The sequence below is a fragment of the Melopsittacus undulatus genome, chromosome Z (assembly GCF_012275295.1).
Source record: "Melopsittacus undulatus isolate bMelUnd1 chromosome Z, bMelUnd1.mat.Z, whole genome shotgun sequence".
NCBI classification, from domain to species: Eukaryota; Metazoa; Chordata; class Aves; order Psittaciformes; family Psittaculidae; genus Melopsittacus; species Melopsittacus undulatus.
Window position 1 is genome coordinate 64,576,981 of NC_047557.1, and position 24,252 is coordinate 64,601,232.

The 24,252-nt window shown below is 38.6% G+C and overlaps 1 protein-coding gene across 1 annotated transcript in view; it reads left to right on the plus strand.

Annotated features, from left to right (window-relative positions):
• PRDM6 (PR/SET domain 6) overlaps positions 1-24,252 on the plus strand; it is a 71,892-nt gene that overhangs the window by 3,087 nt on the left and 44,553 nt on the right. Inside the window, exon 2 of the mRNA XM_005142400.1 lies at positions 6,320-6,627. Within this exon, the coding sequence (XP_005142457.1) occupies positions 6,320-6,627 (308 nt within the window). The remainder of the gene's footprint in view (positions 1-6,319; positions 6,628-24,252) is intronic.

Below are 24,252 nucleotides of genomic sequence, written 5' to 3' on the forward strand. Positions count from 1 at the left end.
GGGCAGCGGGAGCAGGGCTGGCGACAGCGGCGGTGCCTCCTCGCCGGGGGACCCCGTGGGGTGGTGTTGTTCCGGGCTGCCCCCCCGCCGTAGGCCCCGGTCCCCGCTCCCGGCCCGGCCCGGCGCCGTGCGGCCGCCGTGGGAAGATGGATGGGAGGCGGTTTCCCCATAGACGCACGCCTCGATCGTCAAATATCAATGAGTACGGCAAGGTCTTGGGAGAGGGAAGGGGCCAAGGAGCTGCGGGTTAAGTGTCTGTATGTAATTGTTTTAAATTGAAAGTGATTTAGTTAGGGGGAAAATAAAACAAAAACAACAATCGAGAAACAAACCCCTAATTAGGGCCCTGTAGTACTTCCAGGGAAGTAAAGAGGATTATGTTAAAGCCCTGATAATGTGGCAGGCGACTGGGGACCGTTCTCTTCCTGGCTGCTGATTCTGGAAGGATGAGGGTATTCCTTGGCGCTGGGGGAGGGGCGCTGGTGCGGCGAGGGGATATCTCCCATGGTGAGTTTGAGGGGTGCGGCTCTGGCTTGATCCAGTGGGGGGGTTTGGGTTTGCCCCTCCCTGCTGGAGAGAGGCTTTCACGATGAGGAGCCCACGACTCTTCTACCTTCACCGGGAAGCGCTAACCTGCCACTGTAATAAATATGCTGTGTAAAACTGAATTGTCACGCAAGCAAGCAGTTTGCACGCTTATTCTCATTCAGTTTACAGGGAGACAGTGTATATATAACACACTGTGAAGTGGATCGGTGTGGGGAATATTTGGACTTTATTTTTTTTTTTCCTCTAGACTGCTGGTAACCTGTATGATTTAGGTATTTTACATCATTAGTTACCCAGCACCCTTAAACATAGCAGATAGCCATACATTAGATTGAGGTTAGAGAAGGCGGTGACTGTTTATTTAGGGTGATAAAATGGTCCATCAGCAGTAATCTCCATCGATATGTGCCACCGGGAGATGAAGGATGAGGGGACAAGCCGAAATTAATTGCCCTATAGTTCTGTAGGATAGAGTGGAGCCGGTGCAGACTGAACTTCGATCTTCTCTCCCAGAGCCTATTCATCATCTCTACATTGTATATGGGGGTCTCTCAGGAGCAGGGGTGGCAAGGTTTATCTACACACAATATTATCCTACCCTTCTTATACCTGACACGGAAATTCAATTCATTCATACCTTCAGTCGAAGGCAGGGAAAATGAAACCCATCTTCCCCAGGCAGCCCCCAGCCAGCCGCGCAAAATTAACCCGAAACCCGTTCGGCAGGCGAAACGGTCCCCTCAAGCCCTCATGCCCGGTCCTGACCCGGGGCGCCGAGGCCGCCCCTCGCACACCGGTGATCGATGCAGCTGTCGTGGCGTGCTCCTGACCCCGGCATGGGGGACCGGACTGGACCTCTCCGTGGCTCTTGCGCCTGTGCGGGATCACGGGCCCGGGCTGGCAGCGGGGAGCGGCGGGGAGATGGAGGGGCCAAAACCCGTGGAAGGGGGGATCGGGCAGAGCCGGGCCCTGGTGCGCCGTGCCGCTACCGAGACCCGACCCCTAGGACCCGTCATCCGCAGCGAGTGACGAGGATCAATAAAAAACATAAATAAAAGGGACCCGAGGGGGAGAAGCGCATCTGTGTCTTGTCCCCCTTCCTCGAAAGCCAGCCTCCAGTCAGGCAGTCTGCGAGAAACTGCGGTTAATTCTGCAGAAAGAGACTGGTAACATCTCGCCAGTGAGGAAACTGAGGCAGAAGGGACCCGTCATCCTTATGAAAGCTCCAGCCCTCGACAAATGAAAGGGAACTGTTTCACCCAGCCCACCCTCTCTCTTAGCTGGGTACCCAGACCCAGACAGGGACGGCGGGCCAGCCACACTGATTTATACTTGCAAGTGAGTAATACTGTGTGAAATGATGGGCACTTAGACCGGATACCTGTATGCTTGCAGTGAGTTATGAAGCAAAAGGTCAGAGGCCACCCTTCTTTAATACCAGCAAGCTGCAGGTAACCAGTATAACTGCACCTCTGAAGCATATTATTGCTGAGACAAAAATGTATTTCTTCCATTTATTGTTACAGCTGGGTTGCTGGTTAAAACAATATGTTGGGCCATACCTTTCATGGACAAAACCTTTCTCTTTTCAGATTCCTTTAAATATGCAGTAGCAGCATTATTTAGGTTGGCGAGTGTTTACAATTATATTTTGGGGGCAATGATGTGTGCTTTTCCTTTTGCTTAGGTTTAGTACTTTTGAGCGTATTCACATGGAGTTATAGTGCCGGTGTTGCACTGCGTTCATTTTTATGGAGGCAAATAAACGATAACATATTGCATTCCTCCCCAAAGAGCTATACCAAACAGCTCCACCAGGAAATATTTTAATCTTCTCCTTGCTTCTTCCTCCTACCTATAGAGAGTGAAGGTACAAAGTGAGAAACTGATCTATTTCTAAAGAGTCTGGCTGCATCTGTGCCTGCAATGGAACATTCCTACTGACCTTACCTTCTTGTCTCCTAACTTTATCAGGAGACACCCTGCTCTGGCAGTAGCCCCCCTTGCTTTTTCCATTTTCAGTAAATCCCTCAACTTTCTCACATTTCTTGCTTTTTCTTGTCTTCATTTGTGGCTTGACTAGTGCTATATTACAGCCTGTGGAAGTACTAATTTCAGCAGTCCTTGGAGAAGGCCTGTACTCACAGAGCTGCTCTCTGAGATCAAAAGAGGAGGAAGGGCACAATACACCTCATTGACCTCTGTGGCAGTTCTCTGGAAAGCCCACACTTGTCCCACCTTGTCTTTTCCAGCACCTGTGTAGGTCTTAAAGATTGCCATACAGTTTAGAGACTTTAGTGATGTCAGTGGACTACAGCAAACCCTCTTCTTTTCCACATACTGTTAACAAGTTGATGCACTCTATCACATCCCACATTGCAGTACCCATGAAGATAATGTTGTTGATCCTTTCTGTGAGGCAGGGTAGTGTGCAGGTCTTGAAGTTCTCCCTTTTTTTCCCTTATCTGATTAAGGACTTCCTTCCCTAGTCCTCTCTGTAAGTCCATTACTTACAGCAATGGTCTTTAGATGGGTAATTTAACATTACTGAAAGTGTGCTTGGGTTAAAGCCTTCCACCTATCATTACACAGAAGTTAGTCACTGCAGAGAAAAAGATGCATGGTAACTTTTTAATCAAGGCATGGTAAAATACGTCAGTAGGGTTTCCACCTCTTATAATATTTATGAGAATTTAAAAAATATTTGTACAATTACATAAAATCTAAAAATAGATATATGAAGCATGCAACTAAGAAGAATTTCAGTACTGCTTAGTATTAAAGACAGATTCCTTCCCTCTTCAACAAGCTGTAAGCCAAAACAGTTTCAGAAGATGTCCAATTTTCCAAATTTTCAGCTTTGGCAGGACAAAGGGAAAGGAACACAGCAAGAGATCAGATACTGTGGCTGCCAAGCGTTAAGACATTACCAGTGGTTTTGGATAGTGGAAAATAAATATCACATGTATGAGTTTCTGTAGGGATAAATGACAGTGACACAGTGTTTGTTTACACTCCTCATCAATTTCTTGATTTCTTTTCCTTGAAAATGTTAAAAGAAAATGTTTTATTTCTATAAAATAAAAAATAAAATAAAATTTACTTCTATAAAATATGTATATCAATATATTTCTACTCGTGCACACATATTGTCAGGGCAAAGTTAAGAAATCCTTGTTTTAAGCAGGTACTAAAATTTGTGTGCATGAAAAGTTATGTATGCTCTCCTGGTAGCAGGATGCAGGAAACTGACACTGAAATTGCCTGATCAGAGTTGTGAAGAAGCATTAGCATGTGTAACGTAAGCTGCTACAGAGACACAGTGTCTCCAAGAAAGCCATTAATAATCAGATAGTTCTGATGAGAATTATGCATCCAGAAGATGGTCAAAGAGTGCAAACAGGTCATATTCAAGGGCCTGCACTGTGCGCTAGTTGGTATCATGGTTAGATGTCTTCTCTTTAAGCCCACAGTTTTCCTGTCCGATGATACATGATAAGATGCCAGATTTGTTTAAACTGTACCCACATGCCAACCTGCTTGGGCTTGGTTTTGTTTTTAATCTTTTTTTCCTATTTAAGTACCTTTCTGTATGATCTCCAGTGCCAAAACCCAGTGAAGACCCTGAGATCTTTGGATAAGTCAAAACCACAGGATTTCTTGATGACAGGTTTCAAAGAGGAAAGAAAAGATGTTGTGGTGATACCTCACTTTCCAAATTAGCTGTGGAAATAACAACAACAACAAAGAAATCCTGGCACATAATTGCTGCCTGGGAATGGCTGTAGGAATATCTACTGTATAATTTTTCTCAGGACTAGCCAGAAACCTCTTCCCTGGTATACTGCAAATCTCACCCTCAGCCACTCCAGTTGACATGGCTGAGAGCAGAACATCTCATTTTGCTACATGGATTATATTGTTAAGGAAAGACCTTAACCCCTCCATCTAAGAGGCATTTTTTGGCCACTATGAGTGTCCCCACTAGGAAACTTTGCCGTGCAGCTTCACTGGCACAGCAGTGCCACAGGACTCAGACTCACCACTACCTTACTGCCCTTACAAGTATCATAGGCAAGCCTTCTTCCGCAGGGGCACCCAGCAGAGTGAAGCCCAACTCTGGGCTTGCTTGCTTTCTGCTAAGATCTGTAATTGATGTTACAAGTAGAAAACTTGAACAGATGAGTTCCTAGCAAGAACACATGCAAGACTGGAAGGCGTAATGATTTCAAGGGAACTTAGCTTCCACATGTAACTTTCGAGTATTTCCATATTGCTGAATGCATAATTTTGTTTAATTAATACTTATATAATTACTAATTATGATGTGAAACGCTGCTTTGAAAGTGTTTCTAAAATTGGAAAACGCAATCAGAGGCCATATTTTGAAAACACAGCTTTAGTTATCCTTTAGCAGCTTTTACTGAATGGAGAGGAAGGTTTTCCTTTGAAGGCTCTGTAGGAAACGGGTCTACATAATACAGAGTATATCCGTCTCTGAAGGAAGAACAGCTGAGTCAGTACTCCTGAGAACTGAAATTGTGGTTGCAGGCAGTCTAGCAAGTCTGAGTCTGTGGCTTAGAATAAGAAGCTCCAGCTTCTATACTGAATACTGTGCTTTAGTTTTGTAAGAATCTGTATAGATTGCATAAAATTATTAGCGGAAATATCTAGGTCATTCTACATGAGTACTACGGCATAGTTATTGGTTTTCCTTCATATTTCTGGAATAAATTTGTATGAAAACAAACCTTAACTGTGCTACAAAAGTGAAATGTGCTGAATATGGTAACTTATGTCAATTTATTTATTGTTGTGTTAACTCAGCATACCTCCAGAGAAATGGATCTCCTGAGCGTGAAACATTTTCCTGGAACTTTTACATTCATGGCATGTGCAGTAAAGTGCAGTGGAAACTTTTAACCAACATTTTGTGTGCTCAGAAAAAAAGAAAAAAAACCCAATAGGATCTTCCCAAAATAGAGAAACACCATCTGTTATTAAGAGCAGACAGGGAAATTAACATTTTTATAGATGCGTCTTTTTCGTGAGAGGTGCTCACAAAATCAGACACGCTGTTTTTGTTCCTAGAGTCAGCTATGTGTAACAGGCAGAACACATGCATTCCCATGCAATACAAAATTTTCAAGTGTATGCTAGGAATAAGTAATGATTTAATTTAGAGATTAGATGTGCCTATAGGAAAGTAAATGTCTGCCCACGCTCTGATTTGTCATTCATAAGGCTGTTTTATTTATTTTATTTCCTAAACAGACAGTCACACACATGTTAATGCAAAAAGTAGAGTGAACATTCATTTAAAATAAGGATGAAATTAAATCCTCTTTCAATGAAACCACTGGGCTGAGCTGTGGTAAGGCAAATGAAGGGGACTTGTAGGGCATTATGACTGTGTTTCAAATGGCTCACGGAAACACACTGGGATGGTTTAAATGGGCTATTTATGTTAGTCAGAAGATTAATCTTCAAAGAATGTGCTAAAATAAATTAATATTGTCAGGTCTCTGAACACACCAGGCTTGCAAAATGTCTGCAGGCTTACTGCTCAGCCCTTGGGATCTCTTATTCACAGCTTTGATGATATTAGGAAAACTGTCCTAAGCATCATGCAGAGGGCAAGGACCGTCTGAGCACTGAGCTGTCCTGAATAGGAAAAGTAGAGGGATCTGCATGATCTTGCCCATGGTAGTGACCGTGGTGGTGGTCAGCAGCACCATACTGATGGTGTTTTCCCCTCTTTGTCTCACAGGATGTGACATGTGTGCTGATAACCGCAACGGCGAGTGCCCCATGCACGGGCCCCTGCACTCCCTGCGGCGCCTGGTGGGCACCAGCAGCGCTGCTGCAGCAGCCCCTCCACCGGAGATCCCGGAGTGGCTCCGGGACCTGCCTCGGGAGGTGTGCCTGTGCACCAGCACTGTGCCTGGCCTGGCCTACGGCATCTGTGCGGCTCAGCGGATCCAGCAAGGCACTTGGATTGGGCCTTTCCAGGGAGTCCTGCTCTTGCCAGAGAAGGTTCAAGCAGGTTCAATCAGGAACACTCAGCATCTCTGGGAAGTAAGTTCTCAGCTTTTTTTCCTTGTCAAATTTGATTGTTTTGAAGTAGACATTGAACATAATTGTATGTAACATTACCACTGTTCACTAGACATTAAAAAAACCAACACAATATAAGTAAGTCAACCCAGCAGATTTGAAAAGGCAGCCAGTGCAAGCAAAAACCTTTCTGCCCTAGAGGTAGTCATTAAAAAGCAGTGGCACCTCAGAGCTTCATCTGAGGATCGAACTGTAATGTGGAATAGAGAGACACGGTCAGAGAATTCTGAAGGTTACAGCACATACTGCACTTTACCTTTTGACCTGTGTAACAAGACCTGGCAGAACTCTTAGATCACAATACTAACTGTATCATCTTAGGTTGAGTAGTATGTGTGGGTAGAGATGACATATTGCACCATCCCTATGGCCTTTGGACAGCCCAGAAAATCTACCAAAACAAGCGCCAAAGCCTGTGCTGCAGTCCTGCTGTTCACACAGTGAAGGTGTTAGTGCTTGTTCAAAATTCAGTTCAACTAGTGTCCTGCACTGACTGTGCACTTCCCTAATGATGCTTTCTGTGCTTTTATGTGAAAGCCACTTTCTGCTCTCTGAAAACATGAGATATTTTTATATACTTGTCACCATGTTAGAGAGTATAACAGTGATAATTGATATGAAAACATTCAACCCATGATACTTGGTTTTATTTTATGATGAACAGTGACTGTGGTTTGTCAGAATAGATCATTAAACCCATTTTGTATCCATTTGGCCATACAGGGACATCCATGCCAGTTACTGTTCATGACCACGTACATTTTCTCCAGTGAAACACTGGAGGTTTTTTTTGCTTAAGCACAATTTGCATGCAGATGCTAACAAGAGCATCTTGTGATTACTTAGTTTAGAAAGAAAAGACAATATATGCTGACTTTAAACACACTGTGTGTCAGTCCTTCTTATTTGCAGAAACAGCCTACTGTTTACCTAGTCTTTTGCCACTTATTTCTTCTCTGCATTGTGCAGGAAGATGTAATTTCATAGTTACGCTTAGTGCTCTGTAGCTGCAGCTTCTGCTCACCTCAAGACTAACTATTATGGAGAATCAGCGGGGGTGTGCTGGTAGATCTGCAGGTGATATTTACTCATCTAGACCAAATACATATCTTCAGAATAAAAACGGATGTTCTTGCTGGTCAGAAACCAGGCAAAGATTCCATGAAGATGCAAAAACTGTTTTTGTTGCCTTCAGTGGGTATACTATAGAAGTGAATGGATTTTTAGCAGATATTTGTTGTTGTGGAGCCAGTATATTGTATATAGTAGTTCTTCGCAGAAAACTTGTGAATATTTGTTAGCTCTTTGGGACTGATTACCTCTTTTAATAATTACGTACTTTTTTTGCATACTATCTGTGTGACTTCTTCCTATGAGTAGGTATCTCCTATGCATTTTCTATATGCAAGCAAATAGTAAATAACTCATCAGAATCTTTGTCTGAAAGTATTTACCCCAAAAAGTCATTGTGGCAAGGAGATTTTCACATTGAGGTGTAAAAGATCAGTTTCAGAACACACCTAAATGTACTCAGTAAATATGTACTTGGTAAAACTGGATGAATTATAATCATTGGGAGTTTTGTTGCTGACTTCACTGGAGATGGAATTTCTCTTGTATAAAAGACATAAATAAGTCAGACTTAAATTTGTTCCTACCAAAGCCCCTTGATTATAATGAGAACATTTTGAGATATGTTGTTAATAAAGTATTTCTTTTATGGAACACTATATAATGGTGTTGGAGGATTTATTTTTATTAAGAGGGATTCTGTGGTTCAGACTATGCTAATTAACAAAATATAAAATAATTAAATAGGCTTGCCAGATCATCAAGTTACATAAAGCATTGACATTTAGCAAGAATAAATGGAGTTAGAGAATTTTACATTGTCCTTATTTTTTTCTTTTTTTTTTTTCCCTAAGTTATGGATCAGTTTTACGCAGTTAAGTTGCAAACGTTGATATCTTTATAAAAGGCAAGAATTTTTTAGTCTAATCTCAGATGAACTTAAAAGTTGTTTTAGGGCAGTAAAAGAAGAAAGATTGTTGGGGGAGAAAGAAAAAAATATTTTATGTACAAAGAAGAAATAGTACTGAGGTATGTGCCAGGTTCAGACCACTGATAGGTGTTAGCTGAGTTTTTGTGTGGGTTTGCTCTTCTGTTCTTAACACACAACACAGATTGTCTGTTGACTAGAAAAATTAGTATGTGTATTTTAAGTGAATTACCTCAAAATAATGACTAAATTTTGGGTTTTTTAGAAGGTATTGTGGACAGCTCATGGTCTAGGATTATTTATATTAATAGCAAAACTTGTTAGCAAAGAATCACATATTGTAAGCTCTAGGTAAAAGTTTTAGCTGTTTCTCATTAGTTTTGGCTTTCAATTTGGTATGCCTTATCTATCAAAGAACTGATGTTGAATAAAGAAAAAGTATAGGAAAAGAAAATAATCAGAAAGTGTGTGTGATTTTATAAAGCTGATCTATGAAAATAAATACAAGCAATTGAAAATATATGTCTGAATAGCCTGTATTCTTTTAGTCTTTATGGTATAGAAGTGTGGATTAAATGGCTGTAAATGTTAAAGGAATATTTCATCATTGTCTATTTACAAAGTTGTGGCTTTAGACAATTTTCTTCCACTGATCTTTTCACGATAGCTGCAAATACAAGTGTGACCGCAGATCGGTTATTCAACATTAGGTCTTGATGGACCTAGAGAGAACTTCTTTTTCCTTAGGACCATAAATAGCTTCTAATTTTTTTTCTCTCAGCACTGCAAAGTGAAGTTGATAGATTCTTGTTTTCATTTGCAGTTCTTTGTGTGCACCAGATAGAAGGGCTATTGCAAAGACTTTTAAGCATTGTTACTGATTTGGTGTCTTTTTTCATTCCCTTTGTTGTGGGAAACATCAGAAGCACTGCGTTTGATGTGTAGTTCAACACTATGGAAATATGCTTTAGTCTGTCTGCACAAGTGTTCCCACCATGCACTCAGTGTTTGCTTTGTATGTAATCCATACAGCATAACATACAGTGATTCAGAGTAAATTGCATACCATTCCATTACCTCACAACAGGCCTTGACACCTATGGGTGTTCATGGGAAATTATAGAGTTGTCTTGCAACCAGCTAAGATAATTTTTTATAACTTACAGAAAGATCAGCCCTCAGAAAGCAAAAAATATTTGTAATTTTTTTAGCTATAGTTCTTTTTAGCCCCTTTGGCCCACTTCTGCTCCATCCAGAGTTTGCTTGTATTTTATAAAAATGCAATAAACTCTGATTTGTTTAAAACAATAACAGGACTGGGTGTATTAAGTAGACACTCTCTTTGGTACTACAAGCATTTATTCCAGCGCTGCTTGATAATATTTCTGATCTTTTTCTTTCTTTTCTTTCTTCTTTTTTTCCCCCATTTTGAAATAATAAGAACAATCCCTTTGTTATTGCAAAGAAAACAGACTTTCTCAGCAATTAGGTTTTACTGATGAGAATGAGATAATCTTCCCCTAATGTGTTTTCTAATAAAGAAGTGAAAAGACACACTTGATTCCAACATATATGAAAACATTATCTCAATTATTAATGTGTCCTTACTCCCTGGAGATAAATTAATCTAGTTGCACATGTTTTTCCCTTTCTGTTTAACATCAAAATTTAATAAGAGTAGACTTAAAGAATGTATATGATACACACTTAAATTTTATTAGAATAAAATGCAGAAGTTTAAAAAGCTTATATATTTTAATAGTCAAAGTTTTCTGGGCTTCAAACTTTAAATTGTGAATTCTGGAAACAGCTAAGTCATAAACGGGTTTTTCCCCTGCAAATGCAATTTAGATGAAAAAGCTTTTACTGACAGATGTACCAAAGGACAAATTATGTTTCCTTTTCTTCATTCACCTAAAAATAGAGTTTGCTGTCTTTTTTTTTTCTTTCTGTCAGAATAAAGAGGTTGATATTTTTTTCTTTGTTTTTATGGGGGGGGGGGGGAGGGTTGGGTTTTTTTCCCTTTGGAAAAGCCACAGAATGTCAAATATATTTTTTCACTTTATTTTTAATTTGACTTAATTTAAGGTTGGCTTTTCTGGAAGAAACGCCATTCCACTTTTCACGTGTTAGGTTTTTTTATAGGGATAAGCAAAATATACGTATAACAGGACATTCATTAGTAAATGTAAAATACTAAACTTGTGTTATTGATTTTCATCTGAAATGGATAGGATTAACTGGCACCACCAGAAAGTGTGCATGCCATTTTAATAAAGTACCATTTTGATACTACTGACCTTTTTGTGCCCTAACTGAAGTCAAAGAAAACCCTTCCTTTGACTTCATCTGGACCAAGAGCAGGCATTTTGCTGGGACGCATGCTGGCCAGAGTACATGTGGAGTTCTGTATATTTCTGTACAAATTAATATGCAGAGAGAATCCTTACTTTTCAAATGAAGCTCTCATTCCAGTTATGGTGATGGATTTGTATTCAGATTCTCAAGGCTGTAGTTTTGGACTAACTTCGCTGTTACAGCAAAGCATTGGGGGATAGAATTATGTGCACGCCATCTATCTATTAAAGTGAAAATTATGTTTCTCAGCAATCCATCATCTAGTATTCTAGACTGCTTGTCAGCCTTGTTTCAAATATGTCATGTTCATGAAATTCAAATAATTTTGTCTTGAAAAAAAACTTTCGGTTATGTTACAATTATATCTTAAATTATTCAGAGTAACAGCTGCTGCCATTTTGTGGTTTGCTTGCTTTTTCTGAGGGTTTTGTGCAGTGTGTCACATTTTGCATTTATTTTTTATTAAAATGGCACAATAATTTTTACTTTTGCATGGATTTTAAGTTCAGATGCTGCATCCTGGAAGCATCTCTCATTCATGTTCAGCAGCTTACCAAGCTGAAAATCCAGCCAGAGCACATTCGGTGCTATTGATTCTTTAATTTATGGACCTTAGAAGAAAATTGAGCTAAGCTGCTATAAAGGAGCTTCCTAATATTAGTATTTCTGAATCACTTAGCATCACTTTTTTCCAGATAACTTTTGCAACTTAGAGACTTGTTATGTAATGTCAATATAAAGTTAGTTTGATCCCAGATATAAAGGCTACTTTCTGTTTGATAATACTTATTCTTAGAAAAGCTGGACTAAACCTTGATGTTTCTTTTAGAAACCCTGTGATATTTGCAGGACTTTTTCATGCCTTATCTTTATGTTTCTCCATGTCTTTGGTATGTTTATACTATGTACAGAAGGTATCATATGCCTGAGCAGATAAATAGGCCTAAGCACATGTGCAACAAAACAAATCTAATTTGACAGGGTCTGATTCTCTTCCTATTTAGTGAAGTTTGGAATAAACTTTGGTAGGGAGTTGGATACTGCCCCAGAAACTCAACTGTATTACTGAAAACAATTATTCCGTGGACAGCATGGAATATGCCAGCACCCCAGCACATGCTATTCCCAAAAAAAAAAATATTTCTAAATTGTCAGATCACGCAGTCTGTTTTCCCACAGCGCATAACCTCACCTCGAAGATTTTATTATGTAATACAAAAAAAATACTGAAATAAAGCCCAACTAAATATAGAAACTAATTTCTGCCCTTAATTTGATCACACCTTTCATATTGCTCAAAAGTGATCCAATCACCAGCATTACAGAAACATTTGACCTTTTTTTTCTTTTTTTCTTTTTTTAGTGAGTTAATAAACAGCAATTTTGATTGTTGGATGAAAGCTAGTTCCTAAAGCCTGAAATTACTTTTAACTTTTGATTCAAAGTGGGTGAATAATGGCAGTATTTTAATGAGATGTATGGATGTCCAAAATGTGTTGCATACTTGATGCCAATAATACATTGGTTATAGATTTCCTAAGCCATAACTGCAGCATAGGCCTTTCAGGGTAGTGAGGATGTTCAGTATTTTGCCTATCTCAATCACTGATACATACGTTATGGTCCCCCAGGTTCCATGGAATCAAACATGCATGGACTTTAAAATTTAGACAGTTAAGTAACAGCTTAACATGAAAGCTGGAAAATTCAGCCCAGGGTATACTTCCCTTCCACGCATTTGGCACCTTTTTTCAAATAAGTTACAGAATTCCATTATCCAAATTGTTACATATGTGTGACAAAGGTTGACCTTTAGTCATGTCAATCCTTTTTGTGTAGGCCTCAGGCTCCAGCCTAATGGCTCAAAGCCTGATTTACTCACTGTAATAAGGGCAGGAGGTCGAGCAATTGTCAGCTCGCCTGCTCATGCTCCTCTCAGTGCCTGGTTGAAGGCTGTTAACACAAAGCTTTTCAAAGTGAATTTACAACCACCAGCACTGACAGAGGCCAATCAGTACACCATAAATGTCAGGTTAGTGAGATTGAGCAGTAAGTAAAGTACTGGCAGCCCACTATTGGCTGAAATCAATTGCTTAAGATTTAACTGAGAATAGCAATCCCAGTGTAACTATGTCTGCAGAGCCAGTTTAAGTGTGCAGAGCAAGCTGGAGGGTAGATTAGGTAGAATTACCTACCAGCAACAGCCATGGCACCAAGCCCTGCATTTGTTCCCCTTCTATACAAATGGTACCAGCACTGATGTGATTCATGGTCAAAAAGTGTTGAACCTGCCTCTAGTTACAGAGATAAGATTATTCTTTTTCATGCATGATAAAAGAAAAGGTTAAACAGTGTTGTATCTTACCTGAACAAAGAAGTCTAGGAAATTTTTCAATGTATTATTTCAGTAATGCTCAGTGATTTTTAGCCCTTGCTTCCAGAGAAGGCTTTTTCATAAGGAAACTGTGGCTTTTTACTGTTGACTTGCAAATTGAAGCTATCACAGAATTTGCTAATGAGTGATTATGTACCTGATGTTCTGAATATCCATGAGATGTAGTTACCCACAAGACTGAATGTTTTTATCATTTTGTGTAGTGACAGCTTGGACAACAATTCATTTGGCCTTGAAAGCATCAGCATTAAAATGTAGGAATCCATTGAAATGCTGTATGCCAGGATTTATAAATTAGGCAATTTCCTTGATTATTGCAATAATTTACAAAATTGATTGTTCTAGTGTGGTATAGGCAGATTTCAGCAATGATCATTGACAACAGGCACATCCTCTACTATCTATACTCATTGTTCCCTAAAAGAAAGGCCACTCTACTATGAGGCTATTCTCCATCTCAAGGTCAATTATGCATTGAAAAAGACTACTAATGTAGAAGATCACACATCTTTGAAGGAGAGCCACATCGGCTATTTATGGACTCTAATGGTAGCCAGAACGCTTATTTTTTCTTCAGTTTGTAATTCGTTTGCTGATAGCCAAGACATTCATTTGAGTCTATAGTGCATATTCTGTTTGTGATTCACTATTGAAAGGTAAATAATTTTGGCAAATTGCAGCTGTGAATATTTGATTGAAGATATAAAAGTCAATAACGTATTCTATTTGTTGCATCTTAAAGTTCTAACTAACCAATAAATATAGTGTATAGTAACTTCATTTGGGTCAATTATTTCTGCAAGACACAATAAAGACATTTTGTCACAAAGCAAATATGCTCTAGAAATTTTTCTATATTAAAACAAATACAATAAAGCTTCAAAATGTTAGCCATCAACCACAAAGCACAGTGCTTTCTATTTGTATGAAAATAAGAAATACACTTTAAAAACCTATGAATGTTAAACCTTAAAATGCAGGTGATTGCAGGTGATTACAGCAGATTCTTTTTGCAAACTGTAGATGAGGTTCGGTCATAGCTAGCAACAAGCTAATTTGTATCAGGCCTCATGCAGATCAAGAACTACCAAGACTAATGTCCTGCAGTGGTTAGACAGTCCTTGTTTAGAAAAGGTAACCATTGGTGTCACTAGGAACTTTGATTTAATCAGGTCTTCAAGCCTGACTGAATAATGCAGTATCACTTTAATTGCAATTCTTAAATCTGTTTTTTCTAAGTTAGGACAGCTGGCCCTTCAGAACCGCAGAGCTACCTGCATATTGTCTGCCATTGTCCATACAACAACAGCAACACTCAGCTCAAGAAGGTACCCTTGTACAAATGCATTTGTTTGACCTAAAGATAATATTTTATTGTGAAAAAAGGCAGGATTGCATTGCCTTTGACTGTGTAGCAACACATTGTGTTTAGTTAGATGAATATTAGCATCAAAGGAAAACATTTTTTTTGGTATCTTGTAAAAAATCTGTAACTCATAAATTTATTGTTTATATTACATTGCATATTTGTTGCATGGGTTTAGCAAGATGTATGTAAACAATTCCATATTTTAACAGTAATTCAAGCTGGTATTTTCTGTGTAGAGACCTACTGGTGTATAAGCAAGCAAATTTAGTGATCCCAGGGCATTGCTAAAGGTGTTTTGATTTCATCTGTGGAACTACAAAGTAGAGAAATGTGTTTTAATGATGAGTGCAAGAAACTCTGACTGAAATAGAGGCCACATGAAGGTTCCATTCTTCATGTTGTTCACTGGTAATAGAGTCCTGAATTCGGAAATAGGGCAATGTTCAGTATTTGTTACAATCTTCAACTGGACAAAAAAGTAATTCCTACATTAACTGAAGTGTTATAGGTAAAACTAATGAAGTAATTGAATCTTACTTCAATTTTTACTTAGGCTAATATTCCAGTTGTGTGAAACTCAGATTTTTAAAAAAAAATTACTTATATGTACTTTTTTGCTCCATGCTGTATCAGTATCCACTGTGGAAAGCAGATACTGGTTTTTAGTAATCTGTCAAAAGAATTTTCATGGCAGTGCTGATGCTATTTTCAGACCACCAGTTCACAAAATAAAAAAAAATTTAAAAAATCTTAGCATTGAAGTAAAAATAATTTTAAAAAGTTTTCTATTTCTATTCCTGTTTCTGTTTCATGATGGCTTGAATTTTGCCCCCTTTTCCATTGCTCCAGTAAAAGGAGATGAAAGAGATCACAGAATCACAGAATCCCAAGAGTTGCAAGGGACCTCAAAAGATCATCTAGTCCAACCCCCCTGCAAGAGCAGGGTAACCTAGAGTACATCACACAGGAACTTGTGCACAATTGCTTAGAGAAAAATAAGGACTCAGGTGTATTTTCTTATTTGTAAGATTAGTTGTTAATAAAGCACATCTTCATTTCCAACTGGAGATGTGAAGTTTTGGTGAGAAAATATAGATATTTTCTTGGGTTTAAGTTTATTTATTTTATTCTGACCAGCAAGATTTTAGTGGCAGGTATGGTAGCAAAGTGGAATATTTTCCACCTCTAAAAAAAATTTGTTGTATTTCAGAGCAAACATTCTGAGAAGAATTTGACATTTGAGGGGAAAAAACCATGAAACTTGAAAGAATTTGATTCTCATTCATGACATTTCAGAGAGGAAAATTGGTGTACAGGTTGGTTAGGTGCCTTTAGATGGCATGCACTTGGAAAGTTCAGTAAGAAATACTAACATTTCATCAAAATAAATATGGTTCTTCTTAACTAATGCAAAAACATATTGAGAATACTTGAGCAAAACTAATAGCTTCCTGCAAAAAATTTGATTTTTAACAAGATGGGGGCTTTTTAATGCAGAAAAATGGAGGCTGCAGGTTAGTTTTTGACCAGCTATAACAGAAATACACAAAAAAGTTACACAGACTTATAAATTTCCCTTAAAATTGCTATAATCTTCTGGGTCAGCTGGCAAAGTGTACCAAGCTATGATCTCAGCTGAAAATTGCTGAGTACTGTATTCTGGCTCCAGCATTTTTCTAGTGAGAGGGGCTTCCTGAGAAATTTGAGGCCTTGTTTCCGTTTTGGGACCAAAACTTTTCACCCAGCTGAACCTATTCTGTTGTTCAAGGAGAAACACAATAGAGTTTAATTTGCTGTAAATTTTTCAGCAAGCTTAAAAGTCAGAAGATGTTTAAGAAGCTAAATTTCTTATGCAATTTCGTCACAAAGATAACCAAAGTGAAGACGAGCATTGCCATTTCCTTAGGCCATGCACTAATTTTGAAGATGCTTAGGGAAAAATGGGTACTGTATTGCTGTTCAAATTTTGCATCAATGTTGTCTCATCAGAATTTCATTTTCTTTTGTCATGAAACCAGGATCACATTCAAGTTACTGGAAATAAGAGGCATATTTTTGAGGAATATTAACTGGCTTGCTTGTTTGTCTAGAATGATATTATTGCATCCCCAGTCTAGAGACTTAATGAATTGCTAGCAGTGAGAGTTCTTCAGCAGAAACCACATAGCCTGGGCTCAGGGGTGTCTCTAGCCCACCATATGGTGGAACACACATTAAAATAGGCTATATATCTGAGACTGGATGGGCTCAGACAGTAACTCTGGCTGAGTAGCTGTTTGACCTTGTGGTCTGCCATTCTCAACAAAAGATGGCTGAAGGTCAGCCTGAGGTCTGCAGCCTCCCTTTCCTCCAAAAACTACATTTGTCTGACTCTTTTCTTAACCTTTGTGGGCTTTTGTTTATTTAATAAAATGTTAATTTTTATGCCCTAATTACCCCAAAGTGACATGTCCCAGAGGCAGTAGTGTTTCAGTAGTTTTAGTTCATTGTTTGAAATAGATTTTTCCTTTATTGTTGAAAGGCTAATTTATGCACAATTTCATTGTTTGCTGCTAAGCCAAATCAGATGTCTTCTTTTTCAAAGATATAGCTACTGTTATGTTAGATAACTTTATGGACTTTGTAGAATCTTAATCTGCTTAATCCTTCACTCTTACCTTATTACTTCCATGTTATTTACTTACGTCTTCTGAAATCTCACAGATCCATATACTATACTTTACACCATTCATTCCCACTATGGCCTGCATGTCAGAGTGGCTGTATTTATGATCAGGAATAGCTAGCAATGCCTCTCAGGACACTATCAATCACATTCTGAAATAACAGCGATAGCTGCAGAAGAAGTTTCTACAAGGCCTTCTCCCCTCTCTGAAGCTGAGCAGCACACTGCTCCTGTACCACACGCTGCTCCTGGTTGGTGGGTAGTTCAGGAATAATACCCCTTTCTCAGTCACACTTTAGTGTCAGATAATCTGTTTTAAGGGACAAAAGACATCAGGAATTTAAACTTGCTGCTTCATCCACAGAGAAGACAGCTGCTAGAGTGACAGCTAAACTGAGGCAATTCCATGTCTTTGCAATAATTTATGATTAGAGCCAACCTAGTGAAGGTATGTACCACCAAGATGTTTGGTTTATTATTTTTTACCTTTTTTAACTTTTGTTTTATTATGTTTTACTTTTTAAATTATTTTTATCTTTTTATTAATTTCTTATTTATTTTACTATTTATTACTATAAAAATCTTACATTAAAAATTCTTTTTGTGATTCCTAAAAGATATGCATTTGTCTCAGTGTTTTCTATGGAAAGGGTAAATATTCTGGCATTTTCTGTGTGGAAGGTGGTTTAATTTTATTGGAGAATTAGCAGTGATTTTGCTGTTGAGATCATCCATATCTTCCCCTAGCTGTCACCCTACATCAACTGGGGGGAAAAAAAAAATTCTATATCATAAGCAAGGCTCTATTGGATGTGCATTAACATTTTGATAGTTAATTCCATTGCTTTATTCAAATAATGAGACAGTCATTGGAACTTGATACTAACTTGCCTGGTAAGTTACTTCTGGAGGAAGTAATGTTGAGAAACTTCTATGTAAGAAAGACTTTATAGTGCAGCAGCCAAAGATTAGACTGCCACAGACTGAAAGTCTGACTGAATTTCTCCCTCCTTCATATTCTTTGAAGATCTCAATATAAAAATCAGAGAGCTAGATATCTTACTTTCCATTTTTCCTCAACAAATTCAATTATCTATAGAAGCTAAAAAAGTAGACCTTCAAATCATAGGGAAAACTAGGTCAACAAACAGATGCAGGCAGTCAAAAAAACTGTGTTTGAAGATGGAGAATAGGATAGCAAGGCAATGTAGTGCCCAGTGAGTTTGCAGAAAGGGTTAGGGCTCTCAGAAGATTACTGCCATTCTTTCTCTTTGTTCTCAGAGATTACAAGTAATTTTACGACTCTCTCACAAATCAGGCTAGGCTTGCCTTATGAGCTGATCTAGTTAGTTATTATTCAGTTTTTGAGCTGGTGCTGTCTGATGATGAGTTGTAGATATCCCACAGAAAGTCAGAGGAAAAACATTAAGAAATAGCATTCAGAAGTTATTTTTTTCTCTTTTGTGTTGTCATGGATTTCTGCTCTGGATATTTCCCACTCTTTTGTTCATTATTTTAGGTATTTTGTCTATTTTAAGCTTTCAAACCTTGGAAGTAGTACAAAACTTTTGGTAGGTAACTTTTGTAGTGCTCAATATTCTTGAGCTTGCAGATCTTTTCTCTTGTGCGCATGACAGCAGCAAAAGTACAAAAGGAGCCTGGGGTGCTGTAAGCTCACACCACCACGTCACTGTACGATTCTAAGCTTTTATTTACTCCCTTCCACTTTCCTGGCAGCTGGTGGTGTTGGGGAGCTGAAAGAGAACATGGTGTGACTTCCAAGATCAGGACTCCTGAGTTTTGTCCCAGTGTCAGATTGCAGGATTTTTCAAGTCTTTTCATTCTGTTTCATGGTGATTGTACTTGCCAGTGGATAAAAAGATCCCAGTGTTACTTCCCATTCCAGCAAAACAAAAATGATAGCAGTTTCAAAGAGGACAATATTTGGGGTTTTTTTTATATTTATTTATCAGTCTCTTAACTTTCCATCCTGGAGGAGACAGTTGGAAAGGCAGCAGAAGACAAGAAGAGAGATCTTGGCTTTGTGCATGCATACTGGAATTTCTGTATGAGTTGCCCATCAGCATAATGGCATTTAACTCTCTAGCAGAAGGGTTATGGTAACTATAAATTGTATAAAATGCATACCATAATTTGACTGAAATATTTTTGAAGAGTTACCTTCTGTCTAGGGACCACAGCCAGATAACTGTGGGAAAAGAGAACAAAATACAAGGTGGAAGTGCAGGTGATCAGCTTCTGGAGAAAAAGCCTGTAATGGAGTTCTTAATGGAGCTTAATATATTATCTTCATTATAGAAGAGGATAGATCTGATTTGTCTTCTTGTTATGGATGACTACATATGGGAAAAAATACCACAGCTGAAGTTATACAAAATACATCTCAAAAGAAGCAGGTAGCTATGTTTTCTGCAGTAGTTAAACATAAAAGAGGCACTTTGACTCTTTAAAAGGTGTCATGGTTTGAGCAAGGTCACAAAGTCATTGGATGCATCAAGTTTTACATCTTTGAGTTGGATGATCAAAGCCTTTGCCTTCTTGATCTGTGAACTTCCAAACCCTTTGCTTTACCTTCTGGGCCATACATGGGGAGACTAAAACTGCCTGCATCTTCCTTGTAGCATTTTGAATAAGGGTCTCATCTTCAGTGGGGAGCATATGGGAATTTCTTCACTCAGCTATCTAGGCAGATTTTGCTTTCTCTTTTGCTCTTCTCTGTTTTTTGCCAAAGGACACAGGGATTAGGCCACAAACAGTTAAACTTTGATTTTACAACAAACATATTTGTGCCCTAGGCAGACTGCTACTGGCCTTACAAGTTTGTCACGAGCTCTGCAACTTCAGATGTGGTTGTTCTGGCTTGTTGGCACATCTGGACACTTCTTGCCTTAGCAATTCCATGCCATCATGGGGACATCAGGTACTCTTGGCACAGTGGTCCTCTCCCTTTTTACTATGTCTTTTCCCAGATGGAAGCTGATGTCATATAAACTACAGCCTGGTGTAGATGATCGAATAGTCCCTTCTGGCTTTAAAATCCATGAAGCTACAAAGCCAACCAAGAAAATTGACCAAGTCTGTGTGTAAGCGTTATCAAAGCTGAGCTCTGCTCATTCTTCCAAGTAAGAGTTTCTGTGCTTATAAATTCCTCTCAGCCTCCTTTTCTGACAGAGTGCAACACATCAGAGGAATTGTCTGATAAAGATGGAGAGAGAGAGAGATTATTATAAAAGCTAGCCATGTGGCTTCTGCTTGGAAGTTTGCATATCTCACTTATACATGAAGCGGCATATACAGACTGCAGCTTAACCCAGATCTCCCCAGACATAATAATATGAAATAAAGAGCAACAGTAGCCCAGATTTTCTTGCAATGATCCTATTGCAGTAACACTGAATGGACAGGCAACCATATACCACAACCCCCACAGCTGTCACTTTGGCAAACCTTTTGATGAATTGGATCTTGATATTTACAGAATCTATTAAAATACAACCCATCATGTGTTTGTTTATATGTTGACAAGATGATGTACACCCTGTGGGTCAAGGGTGATGTGAACTGTTTTGGTGTTCTTGTCAAAGCAGCTAAAAAAAGAGCACTTAAATAATTTTTGTAGAATAATTGTCTAAGAATGTAAGAGCAACATACAGAATTCAAACTTTGGAAAAAAGTCTCTACTGATCTGACACAAAAATCTGAGCTTGTTATCAATCAAAAAGACTTTCCTACTTCTTCTCTAATATGTTAGAAAATTGGCAGCTCAGATAGAAAAACAAATAGCAAAATTAAACAGAAAATAATTGATTTAACTACCTGGGTGGTTTATCCAGTTGTGTATAAAATTTTTCACCTGGACTTGTCAAATATTAAACGTATTTTTTGAACAAATGAGGATCTACAGCACATACAAAATCTTGACCTTTTTTTGCTATAAATACTCTAAGTCAGAATTAGCTTTATGAGTGTATCAGATGTATTTCTTTGGACATCATTCATACGTGTTTGATTTTTCTTTGCAGTTATGAAGAAAAAGTACTGTCTGAAGTTAAATCCTGTCAGTCTGGTTGTCCTCACTTATATGCCTTGTAAATCTAAATGTGGATACATCAAGCATGTTACCTGTGAAAAATTGTTCCCCAAACTCATACTCCAAAGGATTCCAGACTTCCAGATTTATTGTAATTATTGTTAGATTATATTCTCATGAAGTGGGCTAAGATCTAAGACAACTTTTTGTAGAAGAATCTTTTTCCATCTTACATATTTATTACTCATTTTTTTCCAGCACCTTGGAGTCGTGTGCTTCAGAAATAAGTAATTCCTGCCCCAACGTAAAGCTAGCACATGATCATTTCAGTTCTGTAAAAGAAAACATGAAAGAGAGCAGATAAAGAAGATGAGTTTTAAGGAAACCAAAAATATAGTTTTCTGGGATTTGTTACACACATGTTGTCAAACTGTTGGAGGTATTCAAATGCTTCACTGTTTTAGAAAGGAATGGGTGCATTTGAAACACCAAGTGGAGCTGGGATGAAAAGTCTGAGAAAGGAGAAGGGGGTGTGAAGGTGAAAAAGAAAGAATGAGTCAATAAAGGTGGGAAAGTAAGAGCTGGATCTGGGCAGTGTGAGAAAGGAGAGATGAGGAGTGTTGAAGATGAGGAACACAAGGTGACTGGTGGACATGAGCTGTCCTGAGATCTCGTGCTGAAGAAGTGGTGCCGTTGGCCCTCATGTCCCCTTGAGAAGAAGGACCTGAGAGCAGCTCAAGCTACCTTCAGATTTCCTCTTCTTAAAGTGACAGGGTATACTGGTTTGGCTCTGGTGAAAGCTCCTGACCCCTGGGATCCCTTTGAAGCAGTCTTTTGTATCAGGTCTGGGAAAGGAAGCAGAGCAGCCTATTCTTTTATTCATATTACAGAAAGAAGGTTCAGGGCTTTTCTGGACTGAAATGCTGGTAGCTTCTTTTTTTTTTTACTTTTTTTCCCCTTCTATTTTCTATTTCTAAGACTGTTCTGTCAAAGAAAATGCTTATAACTTTTTTCAAAATGAAAGCCAGGTGCTTTTTTTAAATTTAATTTTATTTTTACTTTTAGTCTACTTTTTAGTTTTTTTGCTGGGGCTGCCAACAATGAACTAGTTAGAATTAGTTGTGAGATAGCAGTCTACAGTCACTTGCCCAGATGAAGTTGAGCTGATACCACTGGAAGCAAAGGCATGGTTATCAGATGCTAATGCCCTTTTGTCACAAGGAACATATGACAATGTCCCTCTACAATGAGATGTTGGGCTGAGTTATTTCTAAATGAATTATTGCACCTGCATGGCAGAAATTTTGGTATTGTTAACCTGCAGTGTGTCCAGGTGTGACAAATTCATCTGCATCTCAAATGTTAACAAGGTTTGAGATTCTGTCTCCTGACCCCAAATCAGTGTTCACGTCTCTGAGCAAAGCTCAGTGATGAGTCTGAACACAAGATGTTAGTGTCCTAGGTTAAAAAAGTGTCCCAGTTTGCCTGTTGTGCTGTGCTATTTATATGGTGGTCTCTACCTAGATGCCACAGATTTTTCTGGTGCATGGCATATGCAAATCTCAAATAAGAAAATCTGATACTGGATGTTTTTTATTTTTTTAACTTAATTTTGACTGGTAAACTCACAGCAGAATCGGGAAAAGCTCACCAACACAATGACAAAGCTTGTACTTATTTTTCTGGAAGCTTCTGTTGAGTTGAAGTGTAACATTTAAAGCACTTAAGCAGTACAGTGTAAAGCAAAGGAAGGAAGTGATTGTGATTTGAAACAAAAAATATAATGCAAAAAAAAATCCCATTTCCTTAAACTTTATCTTACTCTATTTTATTTTTATTTATGAACAGCTAATAAAGGTTGCAGTATGTTTTATACCCCTGTAAGCTGGTACACGAATTATAGGCAAGTGTCACACTTAAGTTACATTTTCCAGATTTTCCAAGTTTGTCAGACTGAATGCCTTTTAGACAATGTTTCTGACAGTTTAATTAATTATAATAACAAAATGCTCATGCCTTTAACTGTACACTTTGGCAAGTATCACAGTTCATGAAGAACTTAATCTCTCTAAAAAAGGAAAGAATGCAATATGTTAGTTAAGCTTTTTCATTTTTGTAAATGGTCTTTGTTATGTGTTTTCATACACGGAAAGCGCACTTTCAGGAAAGAAGAATGAAAACTAGAAAGAATCAGAGAGGCGTCTCTTTCATTGTCAAGCTGATGGGCTCTCATGGGCCTTATGAACAGATTAGCACCCTCCTGTTCAGTGGGTGTGTTTAGAAATAAGGAGGTACAGCACAGCATTTAGTCACTGGTGTATTATAGATACATAATCCTTTGTGCTAGTCAGGTGTTAAAAGAACCTGCCAAGTTGCCTACTCATAACTGCAGTTGCTTTCACCAGAGCCTTAAAGGTGTTGTCCATGGCTTGCTGGTGGTCTGCAGGACCTTGCAAAACATTCTGCAGATTACATGGAGATCTGGGTTCAAAGGAGTCTCATTAGGTGGTATCATGAGCTGTATTTCATCAGTATCATGACAGATGCTTTCGCTGACACAAAACAGGACCTGCACCACACCCAGAGTTGGCATTCTGCTAGGATTTCCGGACACACAGCTAAGAATGTCTGTGTGCTCATCAGAAACCTGTCTGCAAGTGTCATGTCTGTGTATGGGGCGCTCAGTTTGACCTTGAAATCTAGCCATAGCTGAAGGCCAAGAATCAATAGACAGAATGGGCAAAGCTCA